Here is a 20095-nt window from a genome sequence, read left to right as displayed (position 1 = left end):
GTATTTGTCAAAAGTCCTTCCCATGAACTGCCTGAAGCTGAAACATATTTGTAAGATCCTTAGAGTAAAACAACAACTATAAATGACAAAAGGCTCAAAATTGGCCATGGTTAAATACCGGATCAGAGTTCATTATAATGCAGCTGACAGGGAAATCTGGTGATTACTGGGGCACACAACATTTTATTTATTAGAATTACAAGTGATGACACTGTACCAGGACAGATTAAAATCTTATAACCTAAGAAGGTTTATCATCATTTATTTGACAATGCTTCCCATGTAATGACATGCCAAACAAATAAGCCTAATTAGTAAAAAAGACTTCATTCAGAAGTTGAATTTTGGGAATTTTTGTCAGAAATATCAGGAAGTTTTGAAGCATATGCCAAAATAGGATTACAGGTCATTACAAAACTTAATTACCTATTTAGTCAATGCAGCACTAAGAGATTCTAAAGGCAAATACAGAGGGTTACAAAGTTGTTAGCTTGGGACTTTAACATTGAAAAGATTCAACTTTCTGAAGCAATCAAGGACCTAACAGAGACAAAACACAGAAATTTTGTTTTTCCAAACAGATTACATTAAAGATAAAGAAAAACCTAGACCAATAATCTAAGGAAACTGCCTTTAACATGAAAACCTAATTCCAATTTTATGCCAGTGCACTTCTGATATTAAAACTTACTCATTCCAACAAGATGAATTCTTTAATAATTTATGAATCCCTTCCTTTTTCCTCCTTGTCATCTCCCATGTTGACATACACTTATTAGGACGCAGACAACGAGGGTACAGCATGGGTCTGATTTCTTGTGGTGGGTGCAGTGACGTGCTGACGAGAATCTCCATCAGAAATGAAGGACTCTCAGCTATAGGGGCACTGTCAACAGTCCTCAACCCTGAGACGCCATCAGGGACTGCCCTGACTGAAGACAGCTGCCTTGCCAAGGGCATGCCCTCTTCCTAGGTGGTCACATCCAATGACTAAAAGTCCAGCCCCAATTTTGCCCCAATTTAGGATGGTTCTGAAGGATAATCCAAATTTGGAACTCCTCAGAGAGTCAGCTAAGGCTTCTTCTGATACTGTATCACTGCTCAACTTCTGCCTAATCTTATTCTCTTACTCTCTTCTCTTTCCCGGGTGTTGATCACTCCCTAATAAACTTCACATACTAATATCCATAATCTTAGTGCCTAACACGCACATAGTTCCTTTCCAAAGACTCCCTTCTCATAAACCTTCTACAACTTTCCTTTTTACATTCACATTTTGTCTTCAATTTTCCCTCTTACATAACCAGTCTCACTTTCCTTACATAGAGTTGTTTCCCTTATCATTTCCAGTAATTCTATGTATTAGAACTTTTAACTCTTAGAAACTTTAAGTTTCTAGTAAAAACTAAGTAGTAACTAATTATGAACTATTTGTTGTACCAGTATTCCTTAGATTGGTGAATTTATGACATTTAAGAATTTTTAGAAATATATGCCTTGGGGCGCCTGGGTGGCTCAGTGGGTTAAAGCCTCTGCCTTCGGCTCAGGTCATGATCCCAGGGTCCTGGGATCGAGCCCTGCATCGGGCTCTCCGCTCTGTGGAGAGCCGGCTTTCTCCTCTCTCTCTGCCTGCCTCTCTGCCTACTTGTGATCTTTGTCTGTCAAATAAATAAATAAAACCTGTAAAAAAAAAAAAAAAAAAAAGAAAAGAAATATATGCCTTATCTCAGCATGGCACAAAACACGTTTACTAGCAAACCCAAATATCTTTAGTTTCTCTGTAACAGGGGGCCAAAATCAGATAAACCTATGTTTAGTAGTTAATGTTTTATCGTAATTTATAAACGATCTAGATGTTTAGTGAATGTACTTAACTCATCATTTAACTTAGAATAACTTTAAAGTTTTAGGTTACCAAAGATCTCGAAAGCTACTGAAAAGTTTACCTGTAAACCTTTTCATCTTATTTACATCTATTTGTTCTGAACAGTTTTATTCAGATTACCCATAAAAACCTTAAAAAACAAAGTCATTTGCCCAAGCTACATATTTTTTAAAAAATTTATAACAACTTAATTGACGTAAATCCAGGCAGAATAAAAGTAATGCTGATAGTTCTAATGACATGTCTATTTTAATTAAACCAACAACTTTAAATCAACTTTAATACCGAATCTTTTTCAGCTCATGTGAACTTGAAAAACTTGAATTAGTTTCTGAGTTTTAGAATGCCCAATTCTCATAAGCACTTGCCTTTAGGCCAACTTAAATAGTGCTCCTTTACAAACTAATTTTAGCACTACTATCCAGAAGTGGAAAAAATATCTCGTTTTACAACACAGATGAACATATATACAAATACACAAATAAGATGCAAACAAAATCTTACAGAACAAATCCAACTGAAAGATGGTATTATAATTCATGGATTCATTAACTGGTCATTGTTATCCAGAGTCTAATGAATATTATGGTCAAGCAGTATTACCAAAAAAATCTTTTTTTCTCTCCTAAGTTTGTAACTAAACACTGCTGCATTCAGGAATCAAATTGTCATTTCCCATTTCCAATTAGAATGCAGCTGATTTTATCCAAAGATGTGAACAAAACTGTAGCAGCAAACCAAACGATGCCCAGAATACTTCTGTGAGCACTGGTTGCTCCCTAAAAGTTGGGGCTTCACCAACTGAAACAAATGGCTTCCTAGTCAAGGAGGCTAAGAGAGCCAAGCCAAATGGGAGGAAGAAATAAGCTCACCAAGACATATCTGCCCAGACCAAAAACTATTTCCTTGCCACAAGAGTTAAATTAAGCTCTGAGCGCTGGCAGCACGCAGTCAGGGTGGGGCTCAGGGACAATTACTAGGACAAAGAGCCTAAGTAAATGCTTAAACTTGTCACCAAATTCTTGTCAGCTGGCAGCTTATGAACCACTGGCAAAAAGCTCCTGGCTGGCTCACCAATTTCATAACTAAACCCAAGTTCATGTGTCTGACACAGAGCAAAGCCAACTGAGTATGTAGCAAGGAAAGGTGTTTACTCAAGAAGCAGCCAAGGGGCACCTGGCTGGCTACCCACAGAGCATGCAACTCGTGATCTTGGGCTTGCAGGTCCAAGCGCCACTTTGGGCGGAGATTACTTAAATATAAAATCTAACAAAAACAAAACAAAACAAAAAGGCACCCAAACAAAAACAAGGAGATGGGACAACAAGCCTCGAATCTGCCTTACAGGGGAGCAGAGTCAGAGATGTTTAAAGGAAAACACTGCAGACTCGTTTATTAGTCTGCAGGTGTGCTTATTAATCCTACTAACCCTTTGGTCACTGGTGTCAATTCTGCTAATTAAGCCCCAGCCACATGGCCTCCCACCAGCAGTACAGGTCCTATTCTTACCAGTTTCACTTTCTTTTCCATCCTTGTTGACAGCCGACTTATGCACATGCTGCATTAGTCTGAGGAGATCATGCCACCGTTTCTGCCTGTAGCAGGTCTGAATATGCCCCAAGAATGTAAAGTTTTGCTTCTTGGAAAATGTCTGGGCAAAGAGTTCTTCAAATGACTCCCGTAAGGGCAGCCAAATAAGCTTATGGTCCACCGGTTTGTAACTGAAACAAAAGGTAAATGTAATTCCAAACTTCTGAAGCTAACAGAAATTAGAAATGCTGTCACAGAATATAGGAATAGGTCTAAGATTTCATTTAATCAAAATCAAGAATAATACCAAGATCTATGTTAAAGTTTTATTTATTAATTAAAGATTTATTTATTTGAGAGAGAGAGAGTGAGAGAGAAGGATGAGGGGGAGACGGAGAGAAATCCTCAAGCAGATTCCAGGCTGAGTGTGGAGCCCAACCTGGGGCTCAATCCTAGGACCCTGAGATCACGACCTGAGCCAAAATAAAGAGTCGGCCACTAAACCAACTGAGACACCAAGGACCCCTGGTGTTAAAGTTCTAAATTATAATCTATTTTCCCCACACCCAGTGTAAAAACTAGTATTAGGTAAACAGTATTATGAAAAAAACCTGGAAATTCCTAGTTGGACAGTGAGAGGCTTGTCATTTATTTTACTAACATGTTTAAATAAACATCATATATAGCACTTACTGATACAACATATTTTATTAAGATTGACCAAAAAGTTCTTAGGATATTTTAGAAGAAACTACAACATCTGAAATTGATTAACTTAAAGTGAGCACAACTCATGGCTTCTCAATTGACAGGGAGAGGATATTGCTTTTTTAAAAAATTTTATTTATTTATTTGATACACAGAGATCACAAGTAGGCAGAGAGGCAGGCACGGAGAGAGAGGAGGAAGCAGACTCCCTGCTGAGCAGACAGCCTGATGCGGGGGCTCGATCCCAGGACCCTGGGATCAAGAACTGAGCTGAAGGCAGAGGCTTTAACCCACTGAGCCACCCAGGCGCCCCAAGGATACTGCTCTTAAAGAGACTGAAAGGGGCTAGGGAAAGGGGAAAGCAACAGTATCTCAGACATTGCAATTGTTTGTGGCCCTCTGAAGCTCAACATTTTATTTCTTAGTATTTAGATGCTCTTCTTCTTTAGCATTTCTCTGGTTAGGGAACTAGGAAAATAATCCATATAAATTTTATTTATTTTAAGCATTAGGCTCCACACCCAGTGTGTAGCCCAACACAGGGCTTGAACTCACTACCCTAAGATCAAGACCTGAGCTGAAATCAAGAGCTGGACACTTAACCAACTGAGCCACCCAGGCGTCCCTCATATAAAGTTTAATATTCAAGGGCAGGGGTGATAATGAAGAGTTGAGAAACACCTGCTGTAGCAAAAAGTTGCTCAGGCAGCACAAACTGTTCCTGAAAAATCTCAAATATATGATTTTCTGAAACCTAAGATACTATATACTATAATCACAGGACCATGAAACAATACCAAATATATTCAGAATAGTGAAGTACAATAGTGAAGCACAATTAGAGAACTGGACACTATTTACTCATTGGACTGTGAGGGAGGAACCATGAAATGAGTAACACCAAGGCCCTGATATAGAGCATCTATGAAAGAGTCTGATTCCAGAGAGAAAGAACATGAGAACTTCAAACTCATTTACACTTACCAGTAAGCACTAACACATTAGTAAAGACATTTATTTACTCTATTTATTCAACAAAAATTTACTGAGTACCTGTTAGTTGTTAGGCACTGAGTAAACAAGACCCACAAGGTCCTGCCCCACTGTAGCTTACAATCCAAAGAAAGAGACAATAAGAAAATATATCTACTATAAAACATCAAGTAGTAGTAAGTGCTATGAATATAAATATAAAGGATTGGATGAAGGTGGCACTGGTAATTTAGACATGGTAGTCAGAAAGACTTGGTTAAAGATGGGAATTTGAAGGTGACCCAAATCAAGCAAGGAAAGGAGCTAAGCCAAACATCTGTGGGTGGCAAGGGATGTCAGAGAGAGCAGAGCAAGCACCTAGGTGCAATATGGAAAAGTGTGTGGCTGGAGCTCAGTGGCAGAGCCAGACAAAAGGAAATTATGTCAGAGAAGTGCCAGTGCCAGATTATGAAGGACCTCAGAAGTCAAAAAAAGCCTTTGGAGTATACTCTAAATGGCCTGAAAATCAGTGAAAGGATTTGAGACATGTGTTCTGATGATACCTTTGAAGGACCATTAACTATTGAACAGAAGAGAAACCTTTGGGAAGTTAGGAGTAGAAGCAAAGATGAGAGACCTATACATACTGGACCAAGGAAACAATGATGAACAAAAGTGGTGAGGAACTGAACAAAACACAAACTTTATTTAAATAAAATTGCTAGTCTTAAAGATGACAGTACAAATGGAACCCAAAGCTAACTGAGGCAGCAGAGTAATGATTAAATACACAGACACTCAGGCGCCTGGGTGGCTCAGTGGGTTAAAGCCTCTGCCTTCGGCTCAGGTCATGATCCCAGGGTCCTGGGATCGAGTCCCACGTCGGGCTCTCTGCTCCACGGGGAGCCTGCTTCCCCCCCTCTCTCTGCCTGCCTCTCTGCCTACTTGTGATCTCTGTCAAATAAATAAAAAATATATTAAAAAAAAAACAAACCCACAGACACTTGTATAGATGGCCTTGGTTCAAACAAGAAGCAACCATTACCTTAATAAGGTACTTAATCCCTCATGTATAAAATGGGGTAATAGTCTGTGCCTCATGGTTGCCAAAAAGGCAAACTGAGTTAACACAAATAAAGGACTTCAGGGCGCTTGGGTGGCATAGTTGGTTAAGCGTCCCACTCTTGGTTTAAGATCAGGTCACAATCTCAGGGTCCTGGGATCTAGCCCTGCATTGGGCTCCATGCCTAGTGGGGAGTCTGCTTCAGGATTTTCTCTCTCCCCTCCTGCTCTGCCCCCCACACTCTCTTGCTCTCTCTCTAAAATAAATAAATAAATAAATCTTTAAAAAATAAGAAATAAAGGACTCCAAGTAGTGCCTGGAACCTGAATACATACAAGAATTGGCTATTGTAATTATTAACATTAAGTGGCTCAAGTCTATTGAATTCATGAAAGTAGCAGCTTAATACTGCAAGAGACTAAAAGAAGCATCTGTTCATTTAAAGCACAGCATAGTGGCTAAGACAGTTAAGTCAATAAAAGTCAATTTTTCAAGTGATGAAAAAATGAATTAACATACACACATTTCAGAAAGAAAGAAAAAAATGAGTTGCAACACAAATACTCATCGGGAACCAACCTGACACCTGAGAGAACATAACACTGAGAGTGTATATAAGAATTCATTTGAAATTGGCTAAAAGAAAATGACTAATACTGTAACATGTGAAAGAACATAAAACAGTACATGCTGAGTAACCAAAATGATAAACACTCTTCTTCATTTTAGAATCAGGATTCCAAATTTATGAGCATGCACTTCTGCCCTGTTCTCTTCAGTGCAGAGGTTTCCATGGGTGGGCAAAAAAAGAGGATGCAAGTTGGTGGCTTCTCCATTTCTATGAGATCTTTAATTCTCCTCCCATTTTTTCTCTCCTTCATTGCCAACTTCTCCAAGGGTCATGTTTCTCCCTCAGAGGTTGCCCTTTCCAATCCCCTTCTCTATAGAGTGCTGTGAACCTGTGCTCTGGGTTTTGCCATTTAGTCCTAGACTTTCTCCTTCTGGAATGATTTTATCTGCTTCATCTAAGTCCTCTGTGTCCTCTGCTCTTTTTCAGAGTCTCATCATAAGTTCTCTTCACCGCCAACTCTGTTGGAACTTGGTTTAGTTCTCTATTCACAGGTAATCTGAAGGTCTATGTTCTGCCTACCAGAATAACACAGGCGCGTGGCTGGCTCACTTGATCTCAGGGTTATAGGTTCGAGCCCCACGCTGGGTATAGAGATTACTTAAAAATAAAATCTAAAAAAAAAAAAAATTTTTTTTTAATGAGTTAAAAATTAAATAGAGGGGATCGTGGCTGGCTCAGTCAGTAGAGCATGCAGTTCTTGATCTCAGGGTCATTAGTTCAAGTCCCATACTGGACGTGGAGCCCACTTTAAAAAAACAAAAAACCGGGACGCCTGGGTGGCTCAGTTGGTTAAGCCGCTGCCTTCAGCTCAGGTCATGATCCCAGGGTCCTGGGATCGAGTCCCACATCGGGCTCCTTGCTCAGCAGGGAACCTGCTTCTCTCGCTGCCTCTGCCTGCCTCTCTGCCTGCTTGTGTGTACTCTCTCTCTCTGACAAATAAATAAATAAAATCTTTAAAAAAAAAAAAAAATAAAAAAATAAAAATAAAAAAAAAAAACCCTTAAATGAAAGAAAAAAATATACCATGCTAGTACTAATAAAAAAAAAACAAGGGAGTACACATACTAACAAAGATCAGAAGGCAATCTGTACAATATAGTTGAAGACTCTGATGATCTTTGAAGCTTTACTTTTATAAAGTGTCTTTATTCTCAATTATACTTTTTTTTTTAAGATTTTATTTATTTATTTGTCAGAGAGAGAGAGAGAGAGCACAGGCAGACAGAGTGGCAGAGAGAGAAGCAGGTTCCCTGTGGAGCAAGGAGCCGGATGTGGGACTCGATTCCAGGACGCTGGGATCATGACCTGAGCCGAAGGCAGCTGCTTAACCAACTGAGCCACCCAGGCGTCCCTCAATTATACTCTTTTTAAAATCAGTCTAAAGGATCCAGATTTGCAAAACAAACTAATTAGGCTATAAATCCCTTTCATTTTTTTATAATATTATTTGACACATGTAAAATATGGGGTTTTTTTTAAAAGATTTTATTTATTTGACAGAGAAAGAGATCACAAGTAGGCAGAGAGGCAGGCAGACAGAGAGGGGGAAGCAGGCTCCCCGCAGAGCAGAGAGCCCCATGTGGGACTCGATCCCAGGACCCTGAGATCACGACCTGAGCTGAAGGCAGAGGTTTAACCCACTGAGCCACCCAGGCGCCCCTGTAAAATATGTTTAACATAAGTTATAAAACCTAATGAAACAAATGAAACCACACATCCCCAAAATAGAAATATTACACTTTCTCTATCCTATCTCCCTGCAACTCTTTAATTTTGTTTTCCAGTCACTTGTCTTTCTAAAGTTATTTTTTAGTCTTTCCATCTTACACACAAAAACTCGTAAGCAAAGGAGTCATCCACACATCTACAATGTTATATATTAAAAGATTTGATTTATACCACTTTCCAGTAATACAAAAATATAGGAAGCAAAGCACATTTCCAATCATACAAACACTGAAGCATATATAAGTTTTCTATTTGATAACTGAAGCTAACCTACTAACAAGGAAAAAAATGAATACATACTCTTTTTTTTTTTTTAAGATTTTATTTATTTGACACAGAGAGAGATCACAAGCAGGCAGAGAGGCAGGCAGAGATAGAGGGGGAAGCAGGTTCCCCGCTGAGCAGAGAGCCCGATGCAGGATTCGATCCCAGGACCCTGGGATCATGACCTGAGCTGAAGGCAGAGGCTTTAACCCACTGAGCCATCCAGGCACCCCGAATACATACTCTTTTTAGGAAGTTGGCACTAAAATAAAACTCCAGTTACCATATTCTGATTCCAATCTTTTTACTATCAATTGCATCAGGACACAAACGGGCATCTCTGTACTCACTATGTTTAAAACTACTTACAATAGGGACGCCTGGGTGGCTCAGTTGGTTAAGCAGCTGCCTTCGGCTCAGGTCATGATCCCAGCGTCCTGGGATCGAGTCCCACATCGGGCTCCTTGCTCAGCAGGGAGCCTGCTTCTCCCTCTGCCTGCCACTCTGTCTGCTTGTGCTCACTCTCGCTCCTCTCTCTCTCTCTCTCTCTGACAAATAAATAAATAAATAAATCTTAAAAAAAAAAAAAAAAAAACTACTTACAATGGCTGACATAACAGTACAAATTCTTAGCAGAGACAAACCCAATAAATGTTCAATCAGTACAAGACCAGCCATTTGTGGGGCCGCTGGGTGGCTCAGTCATTAAGTGTCTGCCTTTGGCTCTGGTCATGATCCTAGGGTCCTGGGATTGAGTCCTGCATTAGGAAACCTGCTCAGCGAGAAGCCTCCCTCTCCCACTTCCCCTGCTTGTGTTCCCTCTCTCACTGTGTCTCTGTCAAATAAATAAATAAATAAAATCTTAAAAAAAAAAAAAAAAAGACCAGCCATTTGTTTTAGGAATGCATAATACGAGAATATTCCTGAAGACATATAGAGATACAGAATAGAGAGAAATACACGGTATTATAGATATATATAGTTAAGTAACGAATTCTATATATTAGTAAGAACATATTGCCAAGTACCTCAATGAGGGAAAGGGGAGATTAAGTGTCAATTAACTAACAGGAGTAAAATAAAAATAGAGTAGAAAGATTACCAGGGAAAAAAAATAACAAAGTGAAAGTAGAATTAGAGTAAGAAAGATACGCCTCAGGTAATGGATCTTAAGATAGAATATATATTTAAAAGCATTCAGTAGAGACGCCTGGGTGGCTCAGTTGGTTGAGCGGCTGCCTTCGGCTCAGGTCATGATCCCAGCGTCCTGGGATCGAGTCCCACATCGGGCTCCTTGCTCGGCAGGGAGCCTGCTTCTCCCTCTGCCTCTGCCTACCACTCTGTCTGCCTGTGCTCGCTCGCTCTCTCCCTAACAAATAAATAAATTTAAAAAAAATTAAAAGCATTCAGTACATCATTATTAATATGTGTAGAACAGAATATAAGTAATGCGCAAGAAAAGGAAAAGTACCAAAAGAAGCAGGATTCAAAGTAGCAATCTACCCACAGCAAGGAGGGATATAAGACAAAAAGAGTGAAAATAAAAACTGCTGTTAAGGTGGCCCAAAAAAGACAGATAAATGAAAAGCTTTCTGGTAGACGTCATTAAGAGCAAAAAGGACAATAATTTCTACTTTATGCCTTTAAGTATTTTTTTAAGCAATTGTTTTGAGTTAATGGGACAGATCCCAATATCGCTCAACATAAGGTATGCCAATAGCATCCATCAATTTTATAGCCTTCAGCACAAACCGAACATATTCAATGTGAACCAAACATATTAAAAAACACCAACACGGAAGGGCATTTTAATGACCACAATGGAGTCCCATGAGCAGCATTTAACCAAGTAGAGAGCTACTTAATGTTTCAAAGATAATTGAACTGCGGGAGAGAGTCTAGCTCCAAGGCACTGTGACTCCAGAAGTATACTTTAGACAAATGACTGTACACACAAATAGTAATTGATTATATACTTGGTTTTTTTCCCTCTCCATTCCAGCATGATCTTTGAGAGCAAGAACCTCAAGTGTTCTTTACAATAAAGAGAAACAGGGATGCCTGGCTGGCTCAATCAGTTAAGCATCTGCCTTCAGCTCAGGTCAAGATCCCAGGGTCCTGGGATAGAGTCCTGCATCAGGCTCTCTGCTCAGCAGGAAGCCTGCTTCTCCCTCTCCCACTCTACCTGCTTGTGTTCGCTCTCTCACTGCATCTCTGTCTAATAAATAAATAAAATCTTAAAAAAAAAAAAAAGTAAAGAGAAACATCTACACATCCAAGAGCTCCTCAATAAAGTCCTATAAATAACCTGCTGGAGTAGGGGTAGGGGTACAAGTCTTTGAACCTTTTTCTAATGCTAATTTTGAGCTTTGAAAGGAAAAACTATTTATTCCCTCAAGCAGTGAACACAAAATAACAAGAAAACAATTTTAAACCATACTTACCCCCCAAGCAAGTCTGCAGTGTCACTCTGTTGATTCATATTGACAACCCTCAAACGGTGGCCTTTTAAAAAGAAAGGGCAAAAGGGTCACTCTGAAAATTTCAAGACTAATTATATCCAGTGATCCTTAAGGATGTGTAGGCATAGGCATAGGGCAAATCTTTAAATGTATACTTCCTCTGATACTCTTATTTTACTTTCAGGAATTTCAACCATCCGAAATTTTCACCTAACCCAGAAAGATATGTACAAGATTGTGTATTATTACTCTGGTATCAGATAACTCAAAAAACAAAAAAATTCCTTCAGTGAGTCAATGTCTAAATTAGAATTAAATAAACATCCAGTATGGAATATTATTATTTAGCCATTAAATAGAAATGAGGCAGTTCTATTTTTAAAGATGTCTAATTTCCTTATTAACTGCAATACATATACATATAATCCCATTTTTTCAACATAAAACCAAACTTAAATATTTATATATTTGCAGACCATAGATTAGAACCAAAAAAAAAAAATTAATACCAAGCTATTAACAGTGGTTATTTCCAGGGGAAAAAATTACTTTATTTCCAAGGAAAAAATTGCCAGTGGTGATTTCCAGGCAAAGCGGAGTGGTGGCACTTTTTAAACTCTAGAATTTTGTTGACTTTTTATTTAAGGGTGGAAGGGGAAGGCAATCAGTGTGAAATGTTTATTGTCTGGGGGCAGAGTGCTTCCCCTCTAAGTTACCTGTAATGTGAGCCAAGTACTGGACAGTAGAGGTTTTGCCAGTCCCAGTCTCTCCCACCAGCAACACAGGTTCCCCTTTGCTAACACACACCGCGAGCTGTTCAATAAGAACAGAGGATGGCCTCGTGGGAGCAAAAGTGAGCCTCTCCCTGAGAAGGGGAAAACAAGTAAGTGGTCAGAGAAACAGGCTGCAAATTTTCCTTAAGTGTTGTTTTGAGGAACCAGATTTTCCAGACTCCACAAAAATCAGAAGATAACTCACAGTAGCTGTCTTCAGGATATAAAACAGATATCCTTATAGCCTATGAATTGCAGAATTCATTCATTCTACAAACACTGAGTATTTATATACCTGGTACTTTACTAAACTCTAAAGATTCAAAAGACCAATAAGATAAGACATTATCTGTACTAGCTATGTTGTCTTAGGCAAATTACTTAGCCTCTCCTAGCCTTGGTTTCCTCACCTATAAAATTTGGATCAGAGTTACTATTTGTGGTGGGTTGAACAGTCTCCCCCCAAAATTCATGTCCACTCAGAACCTATGAATGTGACCTTATATGAAAAGAAGGTCTTTGCAGATATAACTAAGTTAAAATCCTATCATACTGGGTTTAAGGGTGAGCCTTAAATCCAATGACTGGTGTTCTTACAAAGACAGAAAGAGACTTAGAAACACAAATACACATAAGAAAGATGATATGACGACAGAGACAGAGATGGGAGAAATGTAACTACAGAGACAAGGAACACCAAAGATTGCTGGTAGCCTTCAGAAGACAGGAGGAGGCAAAAGCCTTCAGTGGAAATGTGGCCCTGCCAACATCATGATTTCAGATTTCTAGTCTACAGAACTGTGAGGAAATAAATATCTATTGTTTTAGACTACCAAGTTTATGGTAAGTTGTTAACAGCAGCTGTAAGACACTAATAAGTTAATTCATACAATTATTATAACCGCCACATGAGAAAACATATGCAAAGCGCTTAGCACAATACTAGGCATATAGTAAGTATTTAATAAATGGCAACTAGAGCTCAGAATCTTGTAAAATTCTAGGAATTAACAGACTAACGGACAACAGGACCTCACCTGACTTCCAAGTGAGGTTTACTTTGCTAAATACACTAAAGTGAATAAAATAAAAAATACATCTTTGCTACTTCCAAGTCCCTAATCACCCTCATCACCTCCTTCACCTATTAACATCTAATTTTACAGAATATGCTTTAGAAAATCACTGCTTCTTACCATCCAGCACAGTGGAGAGATCACCATTCACACATATTCTGGTCAGACACAAGGGGCTGGACTAGTCCTTCCATCATGTTCCTAACGCCCCACAGTCTCAGACTAGTTGATAGTCTATTTACCTCTGTATGTGGACAGCCTCACTTTGTTTCCGTAGAAGCCGCACTCGACCCACTTGCACATCCAGCTCATTGATCACAATTTCCGGTTTATAAAGCTGACAGAAGAATTCGGCCTATGGGAGGGGACAGAGTAAAATTCTGCACAGTCTTAAAAAAATTTTTTTTTCTATACTCTTCAAACATTTCCTCATCCATGTGGCTTACTATGGTTTACTGTGCCCCTCTAATGCCGTTTACCAAACAAGTACTTTCTACTTCCAAGATAGGCGAATTAGCTTTATGTCTTTTTAAAAATTTTCTGTATTTCTAATGTTTTTTAAAACACTGATCATGAATGCTGCCCTGTACTTTTCATTCATTCATATTTATTCATTCAAATAGGTCCATATCTGCCTATATCTAAAGTGAACACGCTGACATATTCCAATAGCAAATGAACAGAAAGTTCCACTACTAAGATTTATGAAAAAAATCAGTGATTTTTCTTCAACTATGCTTTTCTCTGCTTTAGATTCTAAAATAACAGAGGTAACAGTGACTTGATGGAATCATGGTACATCTCCCTATAGCCAGAACACAAAGAGAAGCTGTGACAGGTGCTTCCAGGATATCTACCCAACAGCTGTTCGTTCCTCTCTTGTCCTTGTCATCAACCCTAAGAACCCAGATTTTGTTTAGATTTGGGGCAGGAATGAAAGGGGTAGCAAAGTGTTCAGGGAAAACGAATCTTTCTTCAACTAAAGGGGATAAATATTGTTCTATATAGCCCAATTGTGGTAGTTTCTTTTCTTTTTCTTTTTCTTTTTTTTTTTTTTTGCCTACTATAATTATTACTTAAGCCCCTTTTAGTAGGTGTTCTGTCACCTGCAGCTAAAACCATCCCAACAGTTTCAGAATCTAAGGAACACTTCTGTATCAGTTCCTGACGTAAGTTTTTTTTGTATCATCATTTATTTGGGAAAGCCAGATATCTGCTGCAAGATGGACCTCAGACATTTCCCTAGCTACCATCACTACTGTTGAAAGGCTCTCTCCTCCAAAAATACGTATTTTGTAATAAAATAAGAACAGCAAAATATTAAAAATGTTAGCAATGAACCTAAGTACTATTCTTTATACTATTCTTGGTGTCCGCTGGTACTATTCTTTTCAATTTTTCTCATGTTTGACATTAATGAAAAGTTGGAAAAAATCTAATTCTGAATAAAACTACAGACAAAGGTGTTATTAAAACAGTTCCAGCCCTGAGCCCACAATCTACAGAATAACACGTTCATTAAAACACTGGAGAAAATAAAGCATGCATGTGGTATAAGGCACAAGGCACACTTTAAGAATGCAGAACATATCAGAACTACTTACTTAAGAGATAGTAAGAGCTTAATGTCCGTGAAAGGCAACAACGAAACTACCAACTTTGACAGAGGAGGTAGTTATTGCAAAGGAACTGTTCCAGGTAAGGCCAGAGACTAGCAAGTAAAGTAAATATCCAGCTTCCTTTCAACAGGGAAGTAAAAATAGCACTACATACCTTTTTTTTGGAAATGTTCAATTTACTTCCAATAATTTCTGCCATTTTCAGTTTGCTTATATGCTTAGAAAGCATTGCTGTGAAACAGTCCAGAGCCTATTAAAATAACCAAGGTCAATGCCAAATGATTTTTTAAAATACTACATTAATAACAGAGCACCACTATTCTGACCACAAAAAGAACAAAAAACCAGCAGGAGCATTTCTGTAAGACTAAGGAGAGTAGAAATAAGGTACCGGCCCCAGACTCAAGGACCTTATCACAATAGAGATAGGATACAAACAAATGTGAAGGCTTTACTATCAAATTACTAATTGGGGAAAAAACAAATAAGCAAACAGAAAAAGCTTCACTTTACAGGGCGCCTGGGTGGCTCAGTTGGTTAAGTGTCTGATTCTTGATTTCAGCTCAGGTCATGATGTCAAGGTCCTGCAATCAAGCCCCACACTGGGCTCTGTGTTCAGCAGGGAATCTGCTCGACGACTCTCCTCCTCTCCCTCTACCTCTCCCCCCATCCTTGCTCACTCTCTCTCTCTCTAAAATAAATAAATCTTAAAAGATTTATTTATTTAACACTGGGCTCTGTGTTCAGCAGGGAAATCTGCTTGACGACTCTCCTCCTCTCCCTCTACCTCTCCCCCCACCCTTGCCCACCCTCTCTCTCTAAAATAAATAAATCTTAAAAAAAAAAAAAAAAGAAAGCATCATTTTACAAATCTGAAATTCAGGCAAAAATAGAATTCATGTTAATCATTAGGTCTATGGTTCATGGGGGGGAACTGACTCTTAAGCCATAGAAGGAATACCAAAAGATTACTTTCTAGCTATAAAGGCAAACTCTTGGTGCGCCATAAAAAGATCATATTATCATTACCCTAATCCAGTACTCAATCTCAGCAACTACGGATAGGCCAGCCAGGTATGTGTTTGTGGTGGTGGTGGTGGTGTGTGTGTTTAAAGTAAAAAACATGGGGCTTGAATTCACGAGATCAAGAACTGAGCTTAGGTCAAGAGTCAGAGGCTTAACAAACTGAACCACTGAACCACCCAAGCACCACCAGATAGGTCTTCTGATGTAATTAAATATAGAGTACATATCACCACCAAAAGTAAATTCTACCCAAAAAAGTTCAAATTTGAATACATTAAGCATTTTGCTAAATTTCTATTTACAGGAAAGACAAGACAAAAAATGAGAATAGAAAGGATACTATGAGTGTGGTAAAAGAATACATTTGGTTCTGCTACCACCAAGTGTAAATAATCAATAAACTTAATGTAAGCATTTAAAAAGAGAGAGAGAATTTACCTAATCCTTGTCCCTAATACCTGAAGCACAGAGCTTCAAAAACCCTTGGCATTACCAGGAGTAGGAAGTGTATTTGTTTATTCACTAGGGTCCCTTTGGACCATACATGAATTTATTAAGTTAAGAAAGGTGACTCTTGATGGACCTTTAGGTAGTTTAATAGAGGGGCTGGCTAGGCCAGAAAGACCAAGCAGAGAAGAAGAGAGAAGAGAAGAAGAGAGAAGCTTAAACAGGCTCCGTGCCCAGGGTAGAGCCTGAGGTGGGGCTCAATCTCACAATCCTGAGATCATGACTTGAGCCAAATGCTTAACTGACTAAGCCACCCAAGCACCCTTACAAACCGGAACACTTTATAATCAAAATTGGTCACTGCTTTAAGAGCCCACAGATCTTCAGACAGTAGCACTTTTATTTTTAAGCAAGCAGAAATAAAACTCTCCCTGTTCTTACTGAATATGGCAGAGTTGTAATTCAATGGGGTTTCCCTCCCTCACAACACATTTTTTTGGCCAAGCCCAGCATACAAGGCTATACTTTGTAACCCCCACATAAATTCCTCTCGACTAAAGCAAAAGACCCTACTCAGCAAGTGGAGGGATCAGACAAATACAACTCTATCAGACAATGAAATTATACGTAAAAATAAATGCTGAGCATTTTTTAGGTAGGTTCCACGCCCAAAATGGGGCTCAACCTCATGATCAAGAGTTTTATGCTCCACTGACTGAGCCAGCCCGGTGTCCCTAATACTAAACATTTTAGAAACACTTAATATTTTACTTTATTAACACCTGGGAGATTTTCTTCTCATTTTATCTTTCCATATCTGTTTTATTCTGTCTAAACTATACTTACTTGAAATTCGTAGTAATCTGTTTAAAAACCAAAGAACATTGATTATGCCCAATTAGTTTTAAGGCAACATTAGTTCAGTTTTAACTAGCTAGGGATAATAAACACAAAAGAAAAGTTCTGATAGCAGCCAAGAGACAGAAAATAACAATGAAAATCAAGAGCCTTACAGAATAGAAAGAAAACAAATAGGAAGACTCTATCTTACCTCTTGAAAAATATTTAAGGATGCTGATGAAGAAAGACTGTCAAAACAATGGACAATCCTATTACACCAATTCAGTAGATCCCTTTAAAAAAAAAAAAAAAAGGCAAGGAAATAAAGGACCATAGGCCAAAGACATCAAAAGCATCAAAGTTAAATTCAACCCATGTAAGTCTGGGGAACACCTGGCAATGAAGTCTCTCTGTTTCTCTGGCATTATAAAGATAAACAGTGCAGGGGAAAGAGTAAGTGGAGGTCCCACCTACCAGGAAGTGACCTATCGAACATTTTACTCCAATCCATGCGAGACAAGGTTGGGAGGGTGGGCAACTAACTCTCAGAGCAAACTCAGGGGAGTTGGACATTCCTAATGCTCACTTCCCAAAAGGCAAATCAACCACTGAGAAAAGAAAGCAAAGGTACAGAACTCACCATATATAGCAAAATCCAAGGGTCTTATTTAAGACCCCAACTGTCACAAAAGAAAAGCTAGTGAAAGAATTACATCAGTAAGTAATCTCAACCTTGGCTTTTAAAGTTCTTTTCTTTCTTTTTTTTTTTTAAGTAGCCTCCACATCCAACGTGGGGCTTCAACTCATGACTCTAAAAGTTGAATGTTCTACCCACTGAGCCAGTCAGGTGCCCCAAAGATATTTTTTAAAGCTAAAATAATATATTCCCTTTATAAGCCTTCCTAATCATTAACCATAGGATCTAAAAACAGGATCCAACACCACAAAGCAGTCCATAAGTCTAATTTCAAAACTAGACCTCTCATAACCATTCAGTGCTAGCTGATAAGAACGTTTAAGGGAAGCAATTTTTATTTTTATTTTTTTTAAAGATTTTATTTATTTATTTGACAGACAGATCACAAGTAGGCAGAGAGGCGGGCAGAGAGAGAAGGGATGAAGCAGGCTCCCTGCTGAGCAGAGAGCCAGATGCAGGGCTCGATCCCAGGACGCTGGGATCATGACCTGAGCCGAAGCCAGCGGCTTTAACCCACTAAGCCACCCAGGTGCCCCGGGAAGCAATTTTTAAATCATCAACTCAAGGGGCACCTGGCTGACTCAATTGGTGGAGTATGCAACGCTTGACCTCAGGGTCATGAGTTCGAGACCCAGCATAGGCACAGAGCCTAATTAAAAAAAGAAATAAATAAAATATCAACTCATACCTTAGAGACAATTCTCTTCCCTCAAGGCTTAGTCTTTTGTTTTCTCTTCTGGTTTCTGAAACTTCCTCAGGTGCCTGTTCACAGGTAACAGAACTATCACTGCGAGAGAGATGTTTCTCTCCAGTAAGTTGAATGTAAATGTCAAGCAGGTGATCAGTTACTGCCAAAAGGCTGGGATATCTGTTCTGAAGAACCTGACAGACAGAGGGAAAAAAAACCCAAAGAGAATTTAGCGGCGGACACAATGATTTTTAAAAGCACACATAAGGGGTGCCTGGGTGGTTCAGTTGGTTAGGCAGCCAGCTCTTGATTTCAGCTCTTAGGGTCCTGGGATCAAGCCCTGCACTGAGGTCCATGCTCAGGAGTGAGTCTGCTCAAGGTTTCTCTTTCTCCCTCTGTCTCTCCCCAAGCTCACTCTCATTCCTATTCTCTCTCAAATAAATACCTAAATCTTTCTATATAAATAAATAAAAGCACATGTACACTCCTGCTAATAGTAGTCAAGCAAAAAATGAATTTCTGTATGAAATTTGTACCAAGTACAGTAGTCCCCCAAGGTCCCCAGTGGATGCCTAAAACAGCAGATAGAACGAAACCCTGTAATTACTATGTTTTTTCCAAAACAGACATACCTATGATAAAGTTTAATGTATAAATTAGGCACACTAAGAGATTAACAACAATAACTAATGATAAAATAGAACAATTACAATACATTTTAATAAAAATTATATGGCTGTGGTCTCTCAAAATAACATGTACTATGATAACGTGAGATGATAAATGCCTACACGATGATCTGAAGTGAGGTGAATGACACAAGTATTACGATATAGTGTCAGGCTACTATTGACCTTCTGACTACACATCAGAAGGACCATCTGTTTCTGGACTGAGGTTCACTGTGGGTAACTGAAAGGACAAAAAGCAGACCAAGGATAAGGGGAATTACTGTATAAGAACTTCTGCCCACACCCCTTTCCCCCTCAAAGACCACAACTTTTTTGCTAGACAGAACACAGTAATCTGGCAATCTCACCATTTACACAACTTAGGGTGTAGAAGCCAGATGGGAAAAGGGTCTCCAGGCAACATATACATCCAAGTCCCAGGAATTTACTCACTGAAGAATCCTGCAAGTACTACTTACTCTAATTTTAAACACAATGCTAGGGGCACCTGGGTGGCTTAGTTGATTAAACGTTCAACTTTTGACTTGCTCAGGTCAGGATCTCAGGTTAAGACTGAGCCCTGAGGCAGGGTCTGCACTCAGCATGGAGTTTGCTTGAGAGTCTCCTCCACCCACCACCCACCCCCGCCCACATGCTCACATGCACACACCTTCTCTAAAATAAACAAATAGGGTGCCTAGGTGGCTCAGTGGGTTGGGCCACTGCCTTCGGCTCAGTCATGATCCCAGGGTCCTGGGATTAAGTCCCACATCGGGCTCTCCGCTCAGCGGGGAGCCTGCTTCTCTGCCCTGCCCCCTGCCTGCCTCTCTGTCTACTTGTGATCTCTGTCAAATAAATAAATAAAATACTTAAAATAAACAAATAAACAAATCTTCATAAATAAATAAATTAACACACACTATTCCAGTAACGCTTGTTAGGTAATTTCTCAGCAAAAGCAATCAGAAGCAGTTAATAGGAAAACAGTAAAAGGAGCTAATATTTTTTAAATTTT

At 39.1% G+C, this 20095-nt stretch overlaps 1 protein-coding gene across 1 annotated transcript in view; it reads right to left on the bottom strand.

The window, feature by feature from the left end:
• MDN1 (midasin AAA ATPase 1) overlaps positions 1–20095 on the bottom strand; it is a 172830-nt gene that overhangs the window by 118488 nt on the left and 34247 nt on the right. The window contains exons 10-16 of the mRNA XM_080806492.1: positions 18410–18603; positions 17236–17317; positions 14866–14961; positions 13335–13447; positions 11960–12108; positions 11226–11286; positions 3395–3606 (exon numbers count right to left, since the gene is read on the bottom strand). Of these exons, the coding sequence (XP_080662618.1) occupies positions 3395–3606; positions 11226–11286; positions 11960–12108; positions 13335–13447; positions 14866–14961; positions 17236–17317; positions 18410–18603 (907 nt within the window). The remainder of the gene's footprint in view (positions 1–3394; positions 3607–11225; positions 11287–11959; positions 12109–13334; positions 13448–14865; positions 14962–17235; positions 17318–18409; positions 18604–20095) is intronic.

The sequence above is a fragment of the Martes martes genome (genome assembly GCF_963455335.1).
Source record: "Martes martes genome assembly, chromosome: 6".
Taxonomy (NCBI): domain Eukaryota; kingdom Metazoa; phylum Chordata; class Mammalia; order Carnivora; family Mustelidae; genus Martes; species Martes martes.
Note: the sequence above shows the minus strand (reverse complement) of the source record. Positions and strands in the feature narration are given on the sequence as shown.